General features: G+C 43.0%; 2 protein-coding genes across 4 annotated transcripts in view; both read right to left on the bottom strand.

Annotated features, from left to right (window-relative positions):
- RNGTT (RNA guanylyltransferase and 5'-phosphatase) overlaps positions 1–10524 on the bottom strand; it is a 123463-nt gene extending 112939 nt beyond the window's left edge. Inside the window, exons 1-5 of one of the 3 annotated variants that reach the window (XM_028722948.2) lie at positions 10305–10524; positions 9598–9707; positions 7929–8032; positions 7761–7849; positions 886–961 (exon numbers count right to left, since the gene is read on the bottom strand). In XM_028722948.2, coding sequence (XP_028578781.1) covers positions 886–961; positions 7761–7849; positions 7929–8032; positions 9598–9707; positions 10305–10368 — 443 coding nt within the window. In that variant the 5' untranslated portion in view covers positions 10369–10524. The remainder of the gene's footprint in view (positions 1–885; positions 962–7760; positions 7850–7928; positions 8033–9597; positions 9708–10304) is intronic. The other 2 variants (XM_028722947.2, XM_028722949.2) reach the window with 2 other exon arrangements.
- Positions 10525–24031: 13507 nt separating this feature from the next.
- On the bottom strand, positions 24032–25398 carry LOC114593947 (BLOC-1-related complex subunit 6-like). The gene has a single exon (XM_028722953.2). The coding sequence runs from the start codon at positions 25240–25242 to the stop codon at positions 24745–24747; it is 498 nt and encodes a 165-aa protein (XP_028578786.2). The 5' UTR covers positions 25243–25398; the 3' UTR covers positions 24032–24744.
- Positions 25399–25650: the final 252 nt, after the last annotated feature.

Genomic DNA, 25650 nt, shown 5'->3' with positions numbered 1-25650 from the left:
TGGAGGGGAGCACAGTAGAGCAGCTCTGAAAACTATCCACCTTGATTTGAGCATTTCATTGCAGAAAAAAGAGGGGTATCAATATAAATCTTAAACAGTTAAATAAAAAAAGGAAAGTATGTTTCTTGTTATGATACAAAAAGGCCTCAGAAATCATAATACTAGATTGAAATGCACATAAGTTGTAGGTAATATTCCCATGTATCATTATCATGTAACCAAACCAGACCAAACTGGTTGTTAAAGTTACACATACTCAACTCACAAGGATTCCTCCAGGAGTCTTGCTAGGTACCTACTGAATGCCAGTAGCAGCACTCTCGCATCTGCTGGTATTGCTTTATGACATAAAAGGGCCAAAATCTGACACTTACTTAGTTAACCTGTAACATCCAACTTATTATCAGCGGGGACTTTGTAATCATATCAGCTCCTAATTTCAAGACACATTTTCCTGGAGGTGGAGGCAGGGGGAGGGTGGATAGGGTGGAGGTAGTAGTAGTAGTAGTAATAATAATAATAATAATAATTTTATTATTTATACCATGCCCATCTGGCTGGGTTTCCCCAGACACTCTAAACAGAACACTAAAACAGAATAAAACTTCAAACATTAAAAACTTCCTTCTTCTTAAGTTGCAGTCAACTAACTCCTCCCTGACAATACTACGATCTATCAACTACTATTCCACATTTGCCACATTAATGAAAGAGATATTGGAAAAGATCATCTAATATTATCATCAGCATTCCTGAATCTTGTATACTAAAAGATAAGGGTGCTATAGTAGATTAAGCTACAAATTACAGCAACTAGCCCACCCATAAAACAATGCAATGTTTACAGAAAATCCATTTTTAAATTAAAAAAAAGTATAAAGTTACCTCCAGTCCAACTTCTCAACCAGAAAGGCACAGATAAGAAAACCAGTACGATTGAAACCATGTGTACAATGAACACCTAAAAAACAAAAATTAATTGCAGTTACAGAGACTATTTTAAAGCACCAATATTCCTTTTCTGACACAGTCAGCCCTCAAATAGGTTCTCCCTTCAAGGTGGGGTCAGTTGACTGCTACATTTCTCTCCCCCTGGCACATATTTGGAACAGCAACTCTGTGCTGGAAGAAATCAGAGCGGAAGCTGGATTAGGGAGGCTATAAATGCTTCCATGAGTAAACAAGCATTTCATTTTTTTTCGTTCTACTTTCAGCCAGCGGCTGAAGGCAGAAGTGCAACCTATTACTCCTGAATGCAGTTCTCCCAAGAAGGATGGCTTCGAGCTTCCTTGATGCAAGCACCAGGCCCTACATTATTCTGAAGACGCTTTTCTTTCCTTCCCACCAAAGATGACGATCTTTCATTTTTCAAGAAAAGTGAGAGAGAGAACTTTGAACTCTGCTCTCATTTGGTAGAAGGCACTTGCCAAGGTCACAGTGCCCAATCCCAACCCATTAGGTCTTCCAAACTGTTTTACTCAAACTTCCTCAAATTACCCTGGCCACAGCAGCTATATCCAGCTACATCTTTCTTTGTCCTTTGCCATTCTCCTCCCTGTTCCACTATAATGTGCAAAGAGCACAAGCACCTACAGTAGTGCAAGATCTGTAACTGGGCACATTTTAAGCAATATTTCTAACCACAGTTTTTCCAGAATCCAACATTATTCTTCTGTTCAAAATATTAGGCAAATAAATGTGCCTGAGCTAAAAGGAAGACTGCTTTTGCACATTACAGAATGTCAGTTTTATTGTTTTCCTTTGAATTACCTCCATCAAAAGATTCCCATTCTTATAACATGAATTCTGATAAAATCTCATTACTAATACTCATCCATATCAGTAGCCTGCACGGAAGCAGCTTAACATCAATTAGTGTACTGATTAACAGGTGCAAGTATTCCATTTCTCCGACACAAATATTTGTAGGAACCAAAGAAAGGACTATAAAGAATTTAGCAATCCAAAACCTGGCGGTGTGGGGAGGAGAAGGGAGATTGCATCTCTTTAAAAGGTAAAGGGACCCCCTGACCATTAGGTCCAGTCGTGGCCGACTCTGGGGTTGCGGCGCTCATCTCGCTTTATTGGCTGAGGGAGCCGGCATACAGCTTCCAGGTCATGTGATCAGCCTGACAAAGCTGCTTCTGGTGAGCCAGCACACGGAAACGCTGTTTACCTTCCCGCCGGAGCGGTTCCTACTTATCTACTTGCACTCTGACGTGCTTTCGAATTGCTAGGTTGGCAGGAGCAGGGACCGAGCAACGGGAGCTCACCGCATCGCGGGGATTCGAACCGCTGACCTTCTGATTGGCAAGTCCTAGGCTCTGTGGTTTAACCCACAGCACCACCCACATCCCTTACTTGCTATCAAACAAATAGACAAAGATTCTTCACTTAGTGTTACTGACTAGACTATCAGGGCAGGCAAAGAAGTAACATATTCAATCAACACATGATTATCTTAGGGGATTCACAAGATGTAATGTCAGTCACCGGCTTAGATGGCTTTAAGTGGGCATCAGGAAAATTCATAGAGTACAGATGGGGTTGAAAGATACTAGCTATGAGAAGTTAAACAGAACCTTGTGTTTCAGAGACAATACGCCTCTGAATACCAGTGACTAGGAGAAAGGCTTCATGTCCCATTTGAAGGCTTCTCATAGGTATGAGATGCTGAACAAGCGGAGTCCTTGGTCTGATCCAACAGGGCTCTCCCTATGTTTTAGGGAACCTTCAACAATAGCTTCAATTTTATGACCACATTGCACTTTGTTATTAAAACAAAGGTCAAAGATCATTAATCAGCTACAAGAAAATTCCTGAAGTATTAGATTTATGACTTAAGTTATTATATCTGCAGTATGTTTTTTTAATACAAAACCGCTTAAGAATATTATTCCTGTGGCAATATCTCCATCTAGTGGCCAATTTTAAAATATATTAAAACTACAAAGTTATTGATTATAACCAGCTTGGTTTTTTAATCTTGAGTCTAAATTAAAATACAACCGTCAGATTTAGATGTCTTTGTTTGCATTGGTTTTGTTATTCAAGACAATAACTAATTAAAGCAAATAGTTCTGTCCTTTACAGTTCCTACTTAATTCTCAGTATTTCAGAAGTGAAAGATTTGCTGGCTTATTTCCGTTTTTTGCTTCATTTTACTCAGGACCCGTATGGTCTGACATTTACTTATCCAATTGCATTTCCTTTATTGTAAATACATTAATCCAGCTCTTCAGATTCCCCCACTTCCACTAAGTCTCTCTATAAAGGCAAGCAAAAACTCAACTAGTTTAGTAAATTCACCTCAGAAGGAAAGAACTAGAGTCTATGGTTTCAGCAAGTACTTTTTAACAATGTTCCTATTTCAATTAGACAGGCACCTACAGTGATGTTTGGTCATCTGCTGAAAACATTTTTAGAGACTTAATTATTTCACTGTTGGTCCTTTGGTCCATCAGGGGAAAAGGCGGGGTATAATAAAATAAGGTCCAATGCATAGAACAAATGGAATAGTGTCATGATGTTATTTACAATTCTCCAGCACTTCTCAATTATATTTGACTCTACCTGCAGAAGTATCACCTATTTTCCCTTAGCAATGTTTGCAGAAAACCTACCAGATGTGAAGTTTTTAATATGCTAATATTCAAGAAAAAGAGGTAAAAATATTAATGCAAGATGAAACTTGCATTTGTGAACCATCTCAAAAATGTCTTGATTTATGCAGTATAAAATAAACAATGTGAAGCACTATATGTCCGCTGTATCCTAACATCAAAAGTTTACAGCCCATCACTGAAAATTACATTTAAAACAAGTATCTGTTATGAACTGTTTTAGAACCAGGTAACAATACCCAGTTTCACTGCAAATTGCTTATCCAGTGGCAAGTCCTTTCTGCACTATAACTGAATGTGCAGTTTTAGCCACTGTGTGCTGCAGAAATAACAGTGCAATATCCCAACCATACACATGAATGCATAATAGATATGAGCCGACTAAAGTACTTTGCTCTATGGGTAATTTTAAAAACATGCTTGCTGTATATTTCTGAAATTGTTTTTTGTGTTTTGTTATATACTAACAGAAACCTTTTTTTAAATGCTAAAGGTATTCACAAAGAGAAAAGCTGTGTACCATTCATCACAACATGATTCTATACCACAATTTACAATTGCTGTGAACATGTTATCCAAGGTCAAAAGATAAAGGCTCAAAGGACTCTCCTTCCTCTGGAAGTGAGGTAGCATATTTTGCTGATCTCCCCTTACCTCCTTCATCCCCTTGAAAATCTGATCCAAAGGATGAAGGAACCCTCCGAAGAGGCATGAGAGGTGGTAGGAGGGGGAAAGGAAGATGGGTAAAAAAAAGGCCTCTTCACTTCTGTACTCCAGACAAGCCTCTGCTCAATCCCAGTTCCCTCTGTAAAGAGCCCTTTATGATCCAAACAATAGCGCTTTAACTGCTCATAAAAATCAAATAACCCTTTTTTAAAAACCTACCTTATTGCAAGGCAAGCTGATTTGTTCTGTATAAATTTAACACATGTGCACTGTTCACACATACACCAATAAAACAAACAAACACACCCTCCTGAACACACAGAAAGCTTCTAAGAAAACTGCTTTTCTTCCCCCAAGAAATGATGTTCCTATCAACCCCAACTTAACCTCTGTAAGAGAACTATGCAAAGTATCACTTGTCTGCTCATCTGGGGAGAGTAACAACTACCTCGAACAGGCATTTGGGTATCAAACTTCTCCTTCTAACAGAGGAAAATGTACATACACTATACCCCAGTTCTGTGTTTAAAACAGAACTATGCCACAGAGGCTACACACATGCCCTCTCCCCATTTTATATCATTAAGAAACCACTAATCATTTAAACACAAGAAGGCTGCCTTGTACCAGGTCAGAATTATCTGTCCACTTGCTCAGTACCAACTTATCTGACAATCAGCAGTTCTACAGTGCCTTAACACAAAGGTCCTTGGTGCTAATTTCATAATGCCATTATACAAATCTACGGTGCAGCCACACTTGGATTACTGCGTACAGTTGTAATCACCTCACCTACAAAAAGCATATTGTGGAGCTGGAAAGGCAGCAAAATGATCAAGGGGGTGAGGAAAGATTACATCAGGTGGGGCTTTTTAGTTCAAGGAAAGGCAAGTAAGAGGAGACATGGCAGAGATGTAGAAAAGCATGCATGGGGTGGGGGAAAGTGGGCAGAGAAAATTGTTCTCCCTCTCGCATAAGATTAAGAACACAGGAACATTCAATGAAGCCAAATGCTTAATGTTTCAGGACAGACAAAAGAAAGTACTTCTTCAAACAAAGCATAGTTAAATTATGGAATTTACTCCCTCAAGGAACAGTGACAGCCACCAATTTGGATGCCTTTAAAAGGTGTTTAAGGATAAGGCTACTAGCCACAAGTGTTCTGTTCTACCTCCACTGTCTGAGACTGCATTTTCAATAGGTCTACTCTGAGTAAAACTTAGCCGAATACCACCCACAGGCGCCACAACAGAGAGCAGATAGGGACATTCTCTTTCCACTTCTGATCAATTCAGTGCTGATGTCTCAAGTGGAAAGACTTACAGAAGTGGATGGGCACTTGTAAGCTGTCTAATCCAACCTCCTGCTCAGTACAGAAAAGCCAGAACTAGAGCATCTGCAACAGATGACTGTTCAGCCTCCCTTTAAAGCTCCTACCTCTAGGAAATTGGTTTCACTGCTGGACTGATTTTGTTGTCGATATGTTTCTCCTAATGCTCAGTTGAAATGTGCCCTCCTACAATTTACGCCCCTACCCACTGAGACTGTATACACTTACATTTTCCTGTGGAGAACTTGAAATACTATGTAACAAATAATGTATTTCATTAATTTTACTCATGCCTCTGAAACTGGCAATTGGGGTGGGGGTTAAAAAATGAGCCTATGCTTTATGCCAGTGGTTCCCAACTAGCTAAGTACTGCGGACTTGGTGCTGAACCAAAGGTGAAGTGCTCCGAAAGCCCTGCTTATGCCATATTGATAGTCAAGGTGACCCCATCCTTGATTGCTAGTAGCTGTAGCACTGAGCTCATACACAGCTCATTAATTGGTCTGCCTGGATATAGTACCGTAGATTCCGGCATATAAGGCGACTTTTGAACCCCAGAAAATCTTCTCCAAAGTTGGGGGTTGCCTTATACGCCGGGTATGGTTGTGGCAGGTGGTGACGGCTGCGCAAGAGGCAGCGGCTGTGAGCTGGAGAGTTAACCCGAGCAGCGACGTCTGCGCGGGAGGCAGCCAGGCAGCAGCTGCGGGCTGGAGAGAGTTAACCCGTGCGGTGACTCTTCCCACTCACCCTCAAGCCCTTGCCCACTCGCTCGCTCGCCCGCCCACCATGGGGACCGCCAAACAGCAGGCAGCTATCCCGAAGCAGCAGCAACTGCAGCCTCCCCTTCCTGCGGCGAGGTGGTACATGGCTTTGGCCGGGGCTCCAAGGAGCTGGGCATCCCCAGAACTGCCAGAACTACCAGCCAGTAAGCGCAGCCTGCCGCTTTGCTGGATGGCGGATCGGGGCTCGCTCGCTCACCTTGCCTTGGGCTGCTGCTAGTTGGCTACAGGCGGGGGTAGTCTTATACGGCGGGTATATCCCAAACTCTATATTTTAATAGGAAAAGTTGGGGGTCGTCTAATACGCCCAGTCGCCTAATACGCCGGAATCTATGGTACTCTTATTTGTGGGCTTGGGAAGTTGGGCCCAGAGCCCAGAAAGAGAAAACATCTGTAATGTTTGGGGTATCAGCCACCTGTTTCCATGTGATGTATGCTGCTCTGTTGTATAAAGAATGTATGCACGTTTGCTTGGGTGTGGACAGTCCAACATCGGACACGCCATCTCCTTGCTGTGGAGTCCCACAGAAGACTTTGAGCTGGGGCAAGGGGAAGTGGCAGGTTGCTGTTGCTAAGTCTATTCCTTTCTCTTTAATAAAACACTAGAACTGAGCACTCTGGCATTTTAGGCTTCTTCCTTGGTTCTTCTGCAAAATCTGAATGCCTGTGAGCTCTCCGGCTCCGCAAGTCGCAACACCAAGCCATAGATCCCCTACTTTTGAAAATGTTGATATCACTATGGTCGTTTTTTATTATGTGAATGGTGCCATGAACCCCCTGGGTGGGTTCCACAGACAACCACCAATTAGGAACCACTGCTTTATACAATGCCTATGATTTATAGTTACTACCAAGTAATGTAGCCAAGAGGGCTAATACTACACTGTAGAAATTCATTAGGTAAATTTCAAGACTAGATATACCCAACTATACATTCAGGCCTATACATACATTACCAGTAATAACAACTATATTTTTCTCAAATTGTGGGATTCACCCAAGTTTTACTCAGGGCAAACCCACTGAAATTAATGAGAATGATTGTTAGGCCCATTAATTTCAATGGGTTTACTCTGAGTAAAACTTAATTGACTAACACCTATTTTATTCTGTCCCAGTTGTGTGATGCTGGCCAAATTAATTTACTGCCTTTAAAGGAAGATGGTTCTTTTACCTGGAACATAACATAGGTGTACTAAATAACTCCCCCACATAAGTACTACTGACCACACTACTACTACGGGAAATGCTCACTCCCAAATATAACTGGTATATGGTGGGGAAAGGATTGGAAGGGTGTTGTGTGAAGAGAGAGATAAACAAGGCAGAAGAATGGCAAAAACAGAAATATTAAACACGTACCTATAAGTTCTGTTGGGTTCTTATTACTAAAATGTTCACATATACGAATGAATGTTTCTGTGTTATCAGCTGTGGGGCATTCACCATGCCTGGCAAAACAAAACAGTCAAAGTTATAGAAACGCTCCTCTTGTGTAAAAGCAAATACTCGTGAATTCAATCAGCTTACCCTTTACACTGAAGTTTGATATATGTGATCCCATCCTTCTCTATATCACTCCTGTCATAGAACCTAGTAGTGTTTGTCAAGTCTATCAGCAGACCCATCTTAACCTGGAAATAACAAAGCCAGTGTTTAAGGCACACACAGTTCTTCCCAGCACTAACTGCCCCCCCCCCCGCCAAAAAAGAACTTATCAACCACTCCACACTGTCTCAACCCTTCTCCAACTCCTTAATGCTGCTGTTGATAAAAGTGCTTTTAGCAGTCTCCACCACCACAGCAAATTGTGTGATAGAGAAGCTCATCCCAAAAACAGTCTCCTAAATTTGTGCGCATATTGCTATTTTTTTACTTTTGCATCAAAAGTTAGTATATTTACCTTCTGTTTGTTATCTTCAGCATGCATATCCTCTGCACATCTAACATACCTTGCCTCACTCCTCTCAAACTAGCAATTCTTTTGGTTAAAAAATGTAGACATCTACTTTGAGTGTAATAATAATAATAATAATTTTTATTTATACCCCGCCCTCCCCAGCCAAGGTCGGGCTCAGGGTAGCTTACAAGCAATAATAAAAACAAGCTGAATGATTACAACTTAAAAACGAAATTAAAATACAATATTAAAATAATGAAACATTAAAATATTAAAATGTAGCCTCATCGCAGGAGAAGGAAAAGAAAAAAGAAAGAGAGGGAGGGAGGGAATCAAATTGGCTCCAAGCCAAAGGCCAGGCAGAACAACTCTGTCTTACAGGCCCTGTGGAAAGAAATCAGATCCTGCAGGGCCCTGGTCTCATGAGGCAGAGTGTTCCACCAGGCCGGGGCCAGAGTTGAAAAGGCCCTGGCTCTGGCTTCCTTAGGGCCCGGGACCACTAGGGTGTTGCTATTTATGGACCTTGAGGCTCTCTGTGGGGCATACCGGGAGAAGTGGTCCCGTAGGTACGAGGGTCCTAGGCCGTGAAGGGCTTTAAAGGTCAAAAGCAGCACCTTAAATCTGACCCTATACTCCACCGGGAGCCAGTGCAGCTTGAAAAGCACTGGGTGAATATGCTCCCATGGCAGAGACTCCGTGAGGAGCCTCGCTGCAGCAATCTGCACCCGCTGGAGTTTCTGGGACAGCTTCAAGGGCAGCCCCGCGTAGAGCGAATTATAGTAGTCAAGCCTGGAGGTGACCGTCGCATGGATCACAGTGGCCACTGTGTAGACAGTAGTAAAGTGGATTTATAGCCCCAGGCTACCAGGCAACAATAATAATAAAAAGGAGAGTACCAAGAAACAATTGCATAGCCAAATCTAAATGTGAATTTGAGGCTACATATATGCCTGGCGTGCTCTGGTCCACGGGGTCACAAAGAGTCGGACACGACTAAACAACAACAACATATGCTATGGAAGCACGCTGGGCACTTTTCATCTGATGTGCTGTTGCACATATGCTTACAGAGTTTATACAGTTAACGTATAATGTTTCACCAGTGCAAAAGGATAGTGATTCTGTAGAGAAAGTGGCTTATTTCTATCTGTACATCTTCCCTCCGCAATTGTGATTTCCCACTACCACTGTCCCCAAACAGCCATTATGTACAATCTTCTATTATTATACTTATCAAAGGGGAGGGGGAATCAAATGTTTATGCAGTGAAAGAAACACTTCTTTGGTTTTATTGTTTACCTTAAGACTTTTCAAGTAGTTTGATAACATACTGGGGTGGAAACGATACTCTTCAGCAACTTGATCATCATATTTTGGTCCCAACATTGTCTTCAGGGGCAAAAACTTCCCTGTGTGGCGACAAAATAAAAAAATCTTACGTCTTACAGCACACCTATGGAGTCATATAAACATGTGCGACCGTCGGCCTGAATCTTTGTTAAAATGCTTTCACGAGAACTGTAGCGGAGTTTGCAAGGTTTCGTTTCGGTTTAAAACTAACCAAAACAAACCAAATTGAAACCCTGGCAGCACTGCCATATCCAGAACGATGAGTAAATGCTTTCATACACCTGTGGGACTCCCAAGTCCTACGTAAACGGGGAAGCTGCGTGAACCTGATCTGTGTCTGGACGGGGAGCCCATGTAACCTGCGCACCTGCGTCTGTCCAGGAGAGACTGTGACAATTATCTCTTTGGACTGGAGGAGAGTGAATAAACCCGAGGACCTGTCTCCGCGAAGGCCGAGTCTCTCATGGCAAGGATAACAAGGCACCAAGCGGTGCACAAGTCCTCCTCTACCCGCCTGCAACCCACCGATCGCACCGGCGCGCCAGGAGGCACAGGCGCAAGTGTCCCGGGGCCGGGAGAGGCACGGCTGCCGCGCGCGAAAGCGACGCCTGTCCCGCCCTGCCGTCACCTCACCGGCCACCCCGCTTACCGCTCACCTGCCACGGGCTGCCCGCGCCTCGGGCAGCTCAGCCACCGCGGCGGGATCTTGTTGAAAGACATGGCGGCCCCGAGGCCGGAAGGCTCACGCAGCCGCCTCGCTTCTCCGGGAGGCAGGACTCCCTGACAGCTCCCCCTCCCGCGCCAGTAGCAGCGGCGGCGGCGGCAGCAGTCCCAGGCACTTCGCACGGAAGCCGCCAGACCACAATGCACCGCGGCCGAAGCGGCCGGTTCCGCTTCCGGGATCCATCGAACTTGCCGCTTGCTCTGGCCACTCTAGGAAGAAAGGAGGCGGTGTCCCGTCCTCTCTGTGGCAGCGCGGTTGTCAAAGCGGAGACACCGCCCTTCTTCCCATAGAAGTACGAAACATGTAGAGGAATACCTCAGGCTTGAAGGAGCGGGGAGTCATTATTAACTCTATTACTGTAATGCGGTGCGTTTTCAAGTAAAATATGGTTTCTGCAAGCAAGGGGTTTTAATTTAATAAAGTTTATACTGTACTGTACTGTAAAATACATATAGAGTGGGATTTAACGTAGCTCACCCAAACCCCGCAGAGAGGATTGGGGAGGCGGCGGAAAAAGGGAGGTCCCGTCGCGCCATGTCATTTTAATAGACTAAGTTAAATTTGCACGCAACTACTGGATCCCGTCCAGCTTTGCTTAACATCGTCTCGCTCCTCGCACCAAAAAGGGGCGCCCTATCCAATATTAGACTGCTTCTTGTGGCAATGCAATTGTGTTAACAGGACACGTTTAAGATGTAAGTTGCGTTTTAAAAAACAATAAATAAAGCCCACAAAGAAGACCTGAGTTTGAAAGTCAATCGTAGACTTTACCGTTGTCTCCTGTGTGCAGCTTTCACTTTTACTGTTTTAGCAAGCCTGGAGGCCAGAGAAACAGTCTAGGCTTTTGCAAGAGATTCAAATTACTTTTGAGCCATCAAAAGCATTGGGGAAACCCCTTCTGAAGACCAAGAAACGGCCAGGCCAAAAAAATAAATAAAAACAGGGTTACCATGTGTCCCCTTTTTCTAAGACACATCCTCCTTTTCAGACAATTTGAGACAAATTGCATTTATGTGCTTAGCAAAGTGCTGTCGGTGGGATCTGCTCAGGAGCAGGTGCTGGGGCAGTACCTCAAAGCCATCTTCCAAGCACTGGCATTTACTGCCACTTGCCTGGGCGGTGCAGTGGCGAGACAAGGTGGTGGTGAGGTCAGGGATGCACCTGTAGAGCCCATCCAGCACTCTCACCCATGTGCTTATGCAGCCTTATGCACCATTCAGGTAAACAGTGACCACACCATGGTCAGGATGTGATGCCACTCCTATGTGGGTTAGTCCTAAGTGCGGGGGTGGGGGTGGCTTCCACCAGCTGAATGGCAGCCACCCAAACTCAATGCTATATTGCGGGAGAGAACAGGCATTGTAAGGCACATGGGCTGAAACCGATGCCACTTTGAAAAAACTACCAATTATCCATTATGAATACATAAAAAAACAAATACAACCCCACGGAAATTCAGACACAACGTCCCTATTCCACACTGATACTTCAACTTCAAATTAGCCATCATCCTCCAATCATAAGTAAGCTTTATAAAATCATGGAACCACTAAAAATGAAGCATAATCTCAGGGCCAAGGGGCCAAAGCGGGTGTCTCCTGTGTCTTCATAACTGTTTAGTTTTAACTTTTTATGTTTGCTACCCTGGGCTCCTTTGGGAGGAAGGGCAGGATAGGAATTTAAAACAGTAAGTGTGTGTTTAATTTTAACTACTGCCAATATAGTTCATTAGCTGGATCAGGGTTCACATTGTTTTGGAGTCAAGTCTACGTGCACACAAAACAAAACAAAAATACTCTGATTCTTCATGTTTGATTTAAATGCAGCCTTCAGTCAGTAGGTGGCGCAAAGATTTCACATACTCACACAACATTAATTGCAAAGCTTCATCTCATTGGTGTATGAATAAAGCACAATCCATAAACACATAATATATCAAAAACAGGAAGGAAAGAAACAATTGTCAAATGATTCATCAGCAGATTTCAAAACGCTGTATCAGGTTTCAGCCTTCAACACCAAATGCCTGTGTAAAGAAATGTATTTAGATAGCAACAAAAAGTCAGTAATGAGGGGGACAACTGTCTCTCCATAATGTAAGAAGAAACATGATTTGAACTGAAGCCTTAAGGGAAAATTCCCTGAACATCAGACTTATAAAGCAACAGGAAAAGTTAAAATAAGTATTAGCATTCTGTGGGGGTTTAATAATAATTTTAAAAGGACTTTAACTATTAATATTAAGCTATACAAATAAAATGCTCTAGAGGAGGTTACTGAAAGAGCAAACATTGTGTTTGTACTAAAACTCAGCCTTCAAGAAGGTAAACAATGGAACTATTGCTTTCAGAAATGTGACCTACTTTCCAGACCTTGCTGACACTAGAAGATAGCTGCCTGACCTTGAAACAGTTGGCACTGGCAACGGGCCCAACCATTGCTTCCCTAAACACAGTTCAGCTGTCCAAGGAACTAAGTGTAAATCATGTTCATGTCTATTCTGGAAATTACGGCTGAGGCCTATGATCTGAACATAATGTGCTCAGCTGTATTAGTTGCCAGCCCAAAGTAAATGTGACTGCTATGTGGGAATAAAGGCCTCACGTACGAATACTGAGAGGGCAGCACAATGTGACACACACACACCCCTACCTATATTTCAATCCACATGTCTCCATTCCTTAGGAATACATTCAGGACTGGCCCAAGCTATTTTGCTGCCAGATGCTGATGTTTCACCCTGCTAGCAACAGCTATTTACCTCAGGTTCCTCAAAGTCTTCCAAAGCTTTGCCAAGCCTGTGGCAAAGACTTAGCCAGGTTATAATTGGGAGAGGCCTTTATACTCTATGGTTGGCTGCTGCTTCATATGGTGCCCCAGTTGCTATCCAATCTCTCTGGATTCTTGACAGCTATGGAGTGCCTGCCAGGCATCTTGCACTTCTTGCTTTCTCTTTTGTTTGAAATACATGTTTCGCAGCCCAGCAGTGTGAGCCTGAGGGCTTGCACAGCTGTCATGGTACAGTCATTCTAGCAGGACAGGAGGAACTCATTGCTCATTGCACTATGCCTCCCAATCCCATTCCCTGAGACAATACGTTGTGACCAATGGTAGGGTAGGCAGAGATCTGATTTTAGAGCAAAGGAGTGTGTTATTACCAGATTTGCTAGTGCACCACTGCACACATGTATGCACGTCCTACAAGTGTTTGGTCCAAAAGTCTAATTTTGAGGAATTAGCAATACTGTTCTTGGGATCTTTACTGGAAACAGTTGTAGACAGACAGAATTTCAATGGCTTTGATAACTTTCAGGGGTTTGACGCAGGTTGGCAGGAGCTGGGACAGAGCAACAGGAACTCACCCCGTCATGGGGATTCGAACCGCCGACCTTCTGATCAGCAAGCCCAAGAGGCTCAGTTGTTTAGACCACAGCGCCACCCGCGTCCCAGTGCCAGTAATGAACACACCTTAGCTGCAGTTATAATAATTATTCATAAATAAATACTTAAAGGTGACAGTATGCAAATCTAAAATGATTCAATAGCATCTGCAGAAAAACACAGAAAAGGATGGGTTTAATATTCCAAACACAGGCAAGCTCACCCACGCCTTGCCTGGACCATTTACTTAATTGTTATTGCGGTGATAGAGAAGCGAGACTAAAAGCAGCAAATTGCCTAATAAGGAACCATGAGACAAAGTCTTCAAAGACCCAGATTTGCTGTGCAGAAAGTAAAAGAAACAGGAAGGCAAAAAGGTTATATGCAAAATAGTAGTTCTCCTGTCTCTGGAGAGCCTGATTAGTGTGGAACTGGGGGAAATAGTCATACCTCTGGTTGCGAACGTGATCCGTGAAGGAGGCATATTCACAACCTGCAGTGTTTGTAGCCTGAAGCGCCGTGTCTGCACATGCACATGGTGTCATTTTGCGCTTCTGTGCATGTGTGAGTGCATGTGTGAGTGTGAGTACTTCCGGGTTTGGCACAGTCCGCAACCCGAAAATGCGCAACTCGCAGCGTTTTTAACCCGAGATATGACTGTACAGAAGAGAGGCGATTAGAAGAGTTGGAGCACCAATATTAGCGGCCCTGCAATAAGAGAGAAGGGAATCAGCTTGGTTTCTTCACTTTTAACAGATAAGGGATCCACAGAGACTGAATTAGAACTAAACCAATTGTGACTTCATTATGGGTCTGCAGTGGATTCAGTGTGCCTGTAAACAATTGAGGACAATGCCTGCCACTTCCCTTTACCGTGAGAACAGTTCTCCTGGATCTGACAGAGCTCCATCTTGTCCAGCATTCTGTTTTCACACTGGCCAACTAGAGGCCTATGGGAAGCTCACAAGCAGGACATGAGCAGAACTGTATTCTGCTCCCTTGTATCCCAGAGAAACTTATATTCAGATGCCTATAATATTGGAGATAGTTCTTACACCACCACCATGACTAGTAGCTACCGATAGCCTTGTCCTCCATAAATTTATCTAACCCAGGAGTCACCAAGCTTTTCAGACTAGTGGAGAAGCATGGCAGACAACAAAATTAGAGAACCCATCATCCCACCCCCACAACCTTCTGCTTACCATGGAAAGTCCGCTATGTCCTGCTGGTCCTGATAATAGAAATCACACACATGCAGACATATAGACAGATGCTGTTGCTGTCTAATAACAGGGGAAATACACAAGGTATCCTCACCACTCTCATTTTGCAGAAATTGCTTAGAAAGCACAGGCATCTCGCAACTTATGAGGATTTAACTTATGCACATTCGGCTTTAACAATCTGCTGGATGAAGAAGCACTTGTTTTATCTGTCCTGCATCTTCCAAAGTTCAGTTTTATTAGATGGCCCCAGGTTCTAATACTATGAGAAAGGACCAATCCACATTCTCCTCACCATACACAATCTTCTATACTTGTCAATGTCCCTGTCCCTCACAATTTGCCAGACTAAAAAGCCCCCAAATGTTGTAACCTTGTTTTAATTACCCTGAACAATTCAGTGTCATTAGCAAATTGGCCACCTCACTTCTCATCCTAACTCTACATCATTTAAGAACATGTTAAAAACTACAAGTCCCAGTACAGATCTTTGAGAAAACCTACTTCTTTCATCTCTCCATTGTGAGAACTGTCAATTTAGCCTTACTCTCTGTTTCCTGTTCTTTAATCAGTAACTGATCCGTAAGATGACCTGTCCCCTTATCCATGACCACTAAACTTACTCAGAAGTGTTTGGAAATATCATAGAATCATAGAGTTGGAATAGACCACAAGGGCCATCGAGTCCAACCCCCTGCCAAGCAGGAAACACCATCAGAGCATTCCTGACATATGGTTGTCAAGCCTCTGCTTAAAGACCTCCAAAGAAGGAGACTCCACCACACTCCTTGGCAGCAAATTCCACTGTCGAACAGCTCTTACTGTCAGGAAGTTCTTCCTAATGTTTAGGCGGAATCTTCTTTCTTGTAGTTTGGATCCATTGCTCCGTGTCCGCTTCTCTGGAGCAGCAGAAAACAACCTTTCTCCCTCCTCTATGTGACATCCTTTTATATATTTGAACATGGCTATCATATCACCCCTTAACCTCCTCTTCTCCAGGCTAAACATGCCCAGCTCCCTTAGCCGTTCCTCATAAGGCATCGTTTCCAGACCTTTGACCATTTTGGTTGCCCTCCTCTGGACACGTTCCAGTTTGTCAGTGTCCTTCTTGAACTGTGGTGCCCAGAACTGGACACAGTACTCCAGGTGAGGTCTGACCAGAGCAGAATACAGTGGCACTATTACTTCCCTTGATCTAGATGCTATACTCCTATTGATGCAGCCCAGAATTGCATTGGCTTTTTTAGCTGCCGCGTCACACTGTTGGCTCATGTCAAGTTTGTGGTCAACCAAGACTCCTAGATCCTTTTCACATGTACTGCTCTCAAGCCAGGTGTCCCCCATCTTGTATTTGTGCCTCTCATTTTTTTTGCCCAAGTGCAATACTTTACATTTCTCCCTGTTAAAGTTCATCTTGTTTGTTTTGGCCCAGTTCTCTAATCTGTCAAGGTCATTTTGAAGTGTGATCCTGTCCTCTGGGGTGTTAGCCACCCCTCCCAGTTTGGTGTCATCTGCAAATTTGATCAGGATGCCCTTGAGTCCATCATCCAAGTCGTTGATAAAGATGTTGAATAAGACCGGGCCCAAGACAGAACCCTGTGGCACCCCACTAGTCACTCTTCTCCAGAATGAAGAGGAACCACTTATGAGCACCCTTTGGGTTCGGTCAGTCAGCCAGTTACAAATCCACTGAGTGGTAGCATAGTCAAGACTGCATTTTACCAGCTTCTTTACAAGAATACCTTGTTGAATGCCTTGCTGAAATATGACTGTATGAAAAGTTTTTTGGAAGTCCAAGTACACTGTGATTACCACACTACCCTATTTACGTACTTATTGATACTCTTAAATATCGCTAAAGGGTTATCAGACTTACTGTTACAGAAACCATGCTGGTTCTTCTGGCTTTGTTCTTAAAGAACCATGCTTGATCATGTTATCTTTAATAACTGTTTCCATCAGTTTTCTCAAAACAGAAGCTAACCTGCCTGTAATTTCCCAGATCCTGCTCCAGATCCCTTTCCTTACAGATGTTACATTATCCGCTTTCCAGTCCTCAGGCACAAAAGCAGATCTTAGGGATAAGTTACATATTTTTGTCAGAAGATCAGCAATTTCACATTTCAGTTCTTTAAGAAATCTTGAGTGGATGCCATTTATACCAGGTGTTTTTGAGACATACAAAATAAAGGGGCAGATGTCTTCAGCAGTTTTTCCACTGTGCAAACAGAAGACAGGAATAAACGCTTCGAGGCAAGGTTAGGAAAATTAAGAGGCAGCTGTGAGACTACAGGCGCCACACTAAAAGGAGAAATTTGTGGAGGAGTATACACTCTGGCAAGAAAGGATCAAGTGAAAATCCCCAACTCCTCTCTAAATCCCTGGGCCCAGCTCAAGAAAGTGAGAGGGAAGTGTGCTGATGAACAATTTACCGTAAGTGGACAAATGGAGCTTCCCCAGTCTATCATGTATCACCTTACTAGTTTGAGGACTGTACAGATTATTGGAACTGAATTGTGGTCCCAATTGTCTCAAGGTGAGAAAAACATTCAAGATGTCTGCTTCAGCATTCTGTACTTAAGATCAAATTTTCTTTCGATGTACATTAAACCTGCAACTTTATGCACGTTTAACTTGCACACATTCAACTTTACACACTTGGTTAAAAATATAAATAAAAGGGGATGGGCGTCGAGAAAAAAGAGACTTTGGCAATTCCAACCACCATTGCACAATTTTGGCTTTAGGTGTGTTACCGGAAAAATCCGAGGGCTCCCTTGGACAAAACAAAGACACCAACCAGGATAACTTGGAGCAAAACAGCAGCCTGTAGGCTTGGCCTTTATTGAACTGATGCTTCAGGGTGTTCCCCTCACTTGCAGGAGAGAGCAAAGACCCAGAAAAATAGTGTGCCAGGTCTTATAAAAACTTTTGAAATTCCCCTCCTCTAGGTCAAGCCCACCCCCCAGAAACATCATGCATATATTACAGAAAGGAGGGGTTGAGGGAGGAGTTGGTGGTAACCTGAGTATCTTGTCACCTGGCTGGTTCCTCCTTTCCCCCCTCCCCATGAGTCACTTCCAGGAGACAAAGGGGAGTTTGCAGTTTCCTGCCCCCTGAGGGAAGATCTGATCATTGTCCTTTGTTTCAGTCCATGCTGAATCCACTCCCATATGCAAGTTCTTTGTGATCTTGATTGCCTTCTGTCTGGGATCATCTGGGCAGGGCTCCTGCAGATGTGCTGAGATGTGCTGAGATGGTGGAGGGATTATGGCTGACCAGGACTAAGTCACCCCCCTTTGGTAGTTCTTGTCATATGGAGTAAAATAAAAATGGAACAGTGCAAATCCGATGTATGGTTGATTTTCTATGAATTTATAACAGAAATGTGGCGTATGTAGTGTGTGAGTGTGTGTGTGTATGAAGTTTGTACAAGCAGAATGATTGGGGTGGGGGGGTTCCTGCTACAGTTGCGATCCCCAGGACGTAATCCCTGTGTAAATTGTGGGTTTACTGTATTGTTTATTTCCCTTGCTTTCTGGCTGGGGGAGTGTGTGAGGAAAATTGCCCATGAGAAGGGAGCAAGCTTACAACATGTCTTTCCATACTGCTTAATTTTGTCTGATCTTAAAATAAACTATCTCATAAATGTACACTGAATAGTTAAATGTCCTAACTAAATATGTGCCACTGTCTCACTCATTTCCAAATCAGGAATTTCCAAAACAGAAGCAAATTAAGGCTCCTGGAGCGTTTGCATGATGTTGCTTCCATTCAAAACTGAAACTGGGTCAAATATTTCCTTTTCCCTCCCCTCCCCCCCCCCCCGCTGCATACCGTATTTCCTAATGAAAAAAAACAGCAGGATGTACCCCCCAGCAAAGCTGGTTTCCAGATAATCCATTTTCTGCTGCTCTATCGCATATATTCTGTGAGGCCAATAGAGCTTCTCTCTTCGGCTGACGCATGAATGTTGCAATCGGGACTTTTCCCAGTACTACGTAAATGCCAGCAATAATCCACAAGCTTTGCAGTTTCACTTCTGTCTGAACACAAGGAGGAAAACCCAGCCCTTGAGCATACTTGGATATTCTGTCCCATCTTGCTCAGTTTAAGGTTCTGATAATAAATATCTACACGGAAATACTTTTCCAATGAAATGCAATTTACTAAGGCAACCTCCCATAAAAATCTACATTTGCTACGGTTAAGATTACAGCTTGGCATTATTTAAAAAAGAAATCCTAAATTGCTTTATTTCTAACTTTGAGCTTCAAGAAATATCCTGAATCTAAAATAATGTCCATACTTTCCTCTAGGGAGGGAATATCTGTATCACAACGTGGTGTTATAAGAAAAATACTGCTCCCTTTCCCTTATGGGGTATCTAAGAGCCCATATAGAGTCCTTAAGTAGGTTCTCTATCGGTAGGAAAAAATAACAGAAGCCAACCAGAGAATATTGAGAAGCTAAGCAGCTAGTAAGCATGATCTTTATTAAACTGTTGCAACAGGGTCCCCCGCTCACCCCACACAGGGAGGAAGGAGAGGAACCTAGAAGAATGGTGTGCAAGCTCTTATATAGACATTTGAAAATTGCCTCCCCTGTAGCTCAAGACCACCCCCCAAAACATCATACATACATCACTGAAGGGGCAGTCTACAGCAGAAAACCTGTCTGCCAAGATACCTGATAATGGTCACTGATTGCTTTTACCTGGGCATCCTGGCCATTCTTTTGTGATGGTAAACACTTAGTTCCTGAATCCAGGTCACAGGCTCACACTATTCATACGCAGATATGCCCTTAAGACAGAATATGTGAACAAAGAGACAATGGGGAGGGTTTTCCCATTTCCTTCCTATGAACATATGATTTATACAGTATATATGAGACCTTAGAATTCCTGTAAGAGTGGTAATAACAGGCGAGTTGACAATAATGTTTGAAAGCTTCCAGAGCAAGAAGTGTTTTTCTACTCCAGAATCTCTCATTTTGCTAATCTCTCATTTCAAACAAACACTTATAAATACGATTCCCAAACCAGCATTGTTAAACCAAACAAAATGCTACAAAATAGCATGCAGGCTTTCCATTCTCCATCCAACTTCAGGCTGGGTGGATAGTAAACAAAAACAGAGCAGGGGGAAAAACATTGGCTGTTGCTGCAGCCATGAATGAGGCCTGCAGCCTTAAGATGAAATGAGGGAAAGAGACAGCAGACCTTTAAATGAGGCACTATTAATAAGGGAGTCTTGTCGGTTTCAGGTTGCACCAGGGGATGCTGCGAAAAATAAACAGGCTATGGTTGAATACCAGGTAACTCTTTTTATTTTAACCCACCATGCCATCTAAAATGAATCTCCATCTTTTTTGATATACAAACTCTGTTTTTCCGCATTCATATATACTTAGAAGAATCAAATTTGTACTATCAACCTAATCCTTCCTTCCTTTGCTGTTACTTGGGAAAAAACAAGAGCCAAATTATCAGCACAGAATAATAGAAGTAGCTTTAACCAGGCAGTTTTGCGGGGGGGGGGGGTTGTTTCCCCTAGGATGTCATGTGTATTTCATACCAATTACATCACCCCTTTCTCCATATCACCTGAGGCTGAGTCATTTAGTGTTCTTGCATATAATCCTCAAGAGCAAGCCTAGGCAGCAGCTGTTTAATTTTCTTCTAACAGCCTTTAATTTATAGCAGACAACCCCCTTATTGGTATACTTTCAAAGTGCTCAACATATGTAATTTAGGGTTGCAACATGTTTCTGATTGTCAAATATTTAAATTGCATCAGAGTCTCTTATTACTTCATGTAACAGGGGAAAAAATACGGTATATTCTGTTAAAGGATGCAGTCATATCTAGCACTTGGCAAAATTACAGCTGTATATATCAAGGACTTCAGCTTGTAAAATCTGTCCCCCAAATTAAAGGTTCAGAGAAACAGACAATTCTAGCGTCAAAGGCATTCCATGCAAACAGCAACAAGGAGGGGAAGGACAAAGGAGAGAATGTGAATGAGATAATTACTGGAACGGTTTTAAGGAAATACTGTAATGTAAAATCAGAGATTAAGATATTTTATAGTAGCAAAAAAACAAACAAAACGAAAACACTATGAAAAGCCAATGAAGTCATCTAAACAAGGAATAACACTTGAATTCTGTTTTTCCTCTGTGGACCTCCAACTACACACAGGCTTACCTTATTTTTTTCCTTATATTCACCATGTGAAAGAGTGACTGCAGAATCATCACCCAGCAAATTTTGTAGTAAGAGTGAGGTGGGGGGATTTGAACCAAAGTCTCCTTGGTTGAAGTCCAGCGTTCTGTCTACTGACCCAAACCAGCATAATTCTGAAAGCATTATGTCAAAGAGAAATGAGGCAAGAAATGCAATTGGGGTGTAAATGCTTTTGATGTCTTGGGGGGGAGCACATACTGAAGGGGCTTCTATAGCACCTTGCAGAGCTCCAAGAAAAGAAAGAGGATTAGGGTGCAATCCATTATAACAAAACAAAACAAAGCAAAGTGATCTTGGAGTCATACAATATGACATTCTCCTTTCAAATAAGAAAGTCTCAAAAGGAAGTTGTTTTTTTCAAAATCAGTAAGCAAAAACAACAACAAAAACCCTGCAGGTACAGGAAAAAGAATATACTGTATATTTATGCCAGATCTGAAATGAAAATAAGCTGAGAGCTGATATGGATACACAAATCGTTGCCTCAAAAATCACTGAGGGCTTCCTCACCTTTACAGTATTACATACTTCATTATCACAATAATTTTTAAAAAGGTATGTATTAGAGGCAATAGATCGTACCCAATGACATCCTTCTGCTCAAATAATGGATTTTGCCCTTCGCTCTCCCCGATTACTTCCAAAATTTACTCTGGTTTGGGGATCTTCTTGAGCAGATTTGGAGGTATGCAGGGAAATGAGAGGATATTCTCACAAGGGCACTGGATACAACCCAGTCTTTAATATACCTTAAACCAGTGAGAATAATATTCATAAATCTAAGTACAAGAGAGCCTTGAGTTCATAACTCACTGACTGGCAGCAAAGAGATGCAAATAAATCAGGAAAAAGCACACTTTTTAGTCTACTGGATTAAAGTAATTGCTACCAAGTTGTTGACTTAATTAAACACTCCTGAAAAGGCCTTAAGGGTAAATACTCTCTCACTCATATGACACTTTAAATTTGTTTTAAAATCCACTTAATTATTTGCTGTGAGAATTAACTGAGAAAAAGCAACTTGTCATAAAATGAAAATGCTATCCCTAAAATACACTATCCACCCTGTGTTCTTTGGATGAAGGGTGGTATACAAATTAAATAAATAAAACTATAAATATGCTATAGTATAAAGGATAAAGATAGCATATTTCCAGCTTCTAGGATTGCAGTCCAAAGTGTTGTATTGTATTATATTATTATCATTGTTACTACAGCGCTCCTCTTCGGGCTGAAAAAAAATTCATGTCATTTTTGCTTATATGCACTAGAAATCTAATGCTAGCACTTTCAAATATGAAACATTTGCATAACTACAACCTGGAATTTCAAACATTTTCCCCCCAGTGCTAGTGCTGAAAGAAAATGTTATTGTACATCTTATTATACCAACCAACAAGGACTTTGATATTTAACTCTTCAGAATTGCAAAGTTATACAAAATCATCCTAATATTAAATAGGTGTTTTTATTATTATAGGCAGAACTACTGCCTCAGTCTATGTTGCATTCAAGTTATTTTAATTTCAGCAACTTCAGTGGTGATTAAAACCAAATAGTAATTATTCTTGTAGTTGCATTCCATTGTAACATGTATTATTTCAAGCCTTTTAAAAACCCAAACCCAACAGAGTGGGATTAATGATACCAACAGTGCAGCCCAAATCTTATCTATTTGTGAGTAGCACCAGGGAGCTTTAACAAGTGTCAGTGATGAGCAACACAGAATTGTTATTTGCTCCATTGGTATTGTTTTGCAGGCAATAGTAAGTCATTGTTTCTCGCTTTAATGAGTTTACATTATAGCTCGTGTCATAAAAGTGCATAGGTATACAGTATATATGTCCATAAAAACCGTATCACTTTCTATAGTTGGCAATACAGTTGGTAAGGTTGTGCTACAGAAGTCAGAATTTACAGGTTTCAGTTACTAGAGCATTATTATGTTTTAAAAATATGATCCAGAATAGGAAATTCTGAGTGTATGGCTTCAAATGTGCTTGATGTGGCGAGAACCCAAAGCTCTGTAAGAGCATACGCCTTGTATGTAAGGTCCCAGTTTCTACCATTGACATTCCCATTGAAAAGCCTATCAGATAGAAGGCTTGGGAAACCCCTGCCAGGGTTCATTAACTGGTGCCATTACTTGTGAATATTTGAAGTTACCATATAATGACACTGTGTCAGGGTAATTACAAGTATGGTCAGGGACATTTTATGACGTTTACATCCTACTCTTCTTCCATGGAACTCTAAGTAGTACTGTATATATAATCTAAACTCTGAGCAGATCCAGACTTGCTTATCTTCAGCACATTTCCTGCATCATGTGCCCTCATTCCTTGCCCTGGGAATGTGGCCTTGCCAAATCATTTTATGGGCGAGGCCAGGTTTGAGCCTGGGAATTCCAAGTTCACTGCAGCACACTAGCTCTTGGTTTCACATTACCATATTTCCCTCAGTAGCTTTAAATCCAAGAAGCATAGCTTGGTTGGCTCAGAGTTAAAACTTGAGCCAAAAAACCTCTATGAAACAGTTAACATTACAGCAGGCCTACAATTTATGCAGGGATTACATATGCAGAGTCAATAGTGGGTGAGATTGACAAAGCAATTTTCCCAGAGCCCCGCCCCTTTTAATTTTTTTTTAAGTTTTGCCATATGCTTAAACCTGAATGCACACAAGTTAAATGTACACAAGTTGCGGGCTTACTGTCTGCCAGAGTAAGTGGCTGGAAATTGCCACCTCAAGTTAGAAGCTGAATGTTAATTTCTAGTTTGTTATAAAAACCAATACTAATAATCTATTTTGAGTATTTTATTAAATAGAAGAAGCACAAGTTTGTGAATTATACTCGTTAAGTGCAAGATAGTGAATATTTGTTGTAATAAACGTCTGTGTCTTACGCAGCACAACAATGTCTCTCAGCCAGTGAATGTATTAGCCACCTTCCAGAACTACGACTGCATTCCATTTAATTTAACTGTATCCGCATAAGCAATTGCAGACATAAAATTTCAGATACAGTAGACAAAGTGTTTTGCATGTTTTATTTGGAAAATTCAAAATGGGACTTTCTACCTAGTAAGCATCTTCAGGATTGCAGCCTCAGGCAGAAAGCTTAGGAATCCCTTACTTAGGAAGGACGTACTCCTGAGTAATTATATATAGAGGATCAATCGGTAAGAGTCCATTCTATGGCTTTTTATAGCAATATAAGGGACACTAAGAAAATCTGTTCAACAAAGCCACATAAGCATGTACTGGAAATGCGATATGTGTCAGAGTTTGTTGCAAGAGGAGAAGTAAGTATTTATTACGTGGCACAATTGATTTTGCACAGTTTCGAACAAAAAGATTGGTTAAGAGAAAGCTATGCAATTGTCCTGAGATCAACGGAGTAAAAGGCCAGAGCGGGTTTTGACAGGGAAGCCACCAGCGCCGAGGAGAGATCTGCTGTCCGGAAACCAGCTTACTTCGTTTCAGCGCCAGGCACCAAGCGAGCCCGGCGAGGCCTATTTGCAGAGCCCCTCGAGTTTCTCCAGCGCCCCCTTCATGTCCCGGATGCGCCGGGCCAAGGCGGGCACCGGCTGCATGGCCTTGTCCAGCTCCTCGCAGCGCGCCATCAGGGTGTACATGGAGCGGATGCTGGTGTCCACCGCCTCGCCCAGGCTCTCCACGCCGTCGCGGTACGTCTGGATGCAGCCCACGCTGAGCGCCGTCAGGGCCTGCAGGGCGCCGTGCACGCTGCGCAGCAGCTCGTCCACCTGCGACGCCGCCTGCACGGCCAGAGCCGCCAGGTCCTGCAGCGCCGCGGGGTCCACGGCGGGGATGAGGCAGCCGGAGCCCGGCGGGGCGCTGCGCCGCATCTGCTGCTCGAAGTCGCGGGCCACGAAGTGCGTGAGGCGCCCGTCCCAGCGCACGGGGCCCTCGCGCTCCAGGCCGCTCGGCGGCTCCTCCGACAGGCTACCCGCCCCGCCGCCCCGCGGGGAAACTCCCGCCGCCTCAGCCATTGCCCGGCGCGCTACTCGGAACTGCCGGAGGTATCAACCGCCCCCTCTCTCAGAAAGGAGGCGGGCCTTGGCCTCCATACGCGCTTCGGATTAGCCGGCTCGCAGGCGGGGGAGGCGTGGCTCCCGCGATTTGTCGCGCTTGATTGGCGGCTGCCGCCTAACAGCGCAACCCTGCGCTTGTTTACTCCGAAGTGAATCCCACTGACTTCAATGGGGCTTATTCTCAAATGAAGGGTGGGTGGTCTGCACTCCTAAGAGGACTGGCAGTGGGGAGGTGAAGCACCCTCTCCTCATTTCGCTCATCGCTAAGCGAGAAGCTGAGAAAGCAACGGCTCGTTCTAGAAAGGGGGCGTGACCTCCTGCACAGTATTTGTGTCCGTCTTCATTGGGGAAAGTAGGGAGGCCCTC

Source organism: Podarcis muralis, chromosome 3, assembly GCF_964188315.1.
Source record: "Podarcis muralis chromosome 3, rPodMur119.hap1.1, whole genome shotgun sequence".
NCBI lineage: Eukaryota > Metazoa > Chordata > Lepidosauria > Squamata > Lacertidae > Podarcis > Podarcis muralis.
The sequence above is the reverse complement of the archived record's forward strand: the minus strand, read 5'-3'. Positions and strand labels throughout refer to the sequence as shown.

Excerpts from the sequence above, each read along its gene's own strand:
- LOC114593947 (XM_028722953.2), bottom strand. The coding sequence starts at position 25,242 with ATGGCTGAGGCGGCGGGAGTTTCCCCGCGGGGCGGCGGGGCGGGTAGC.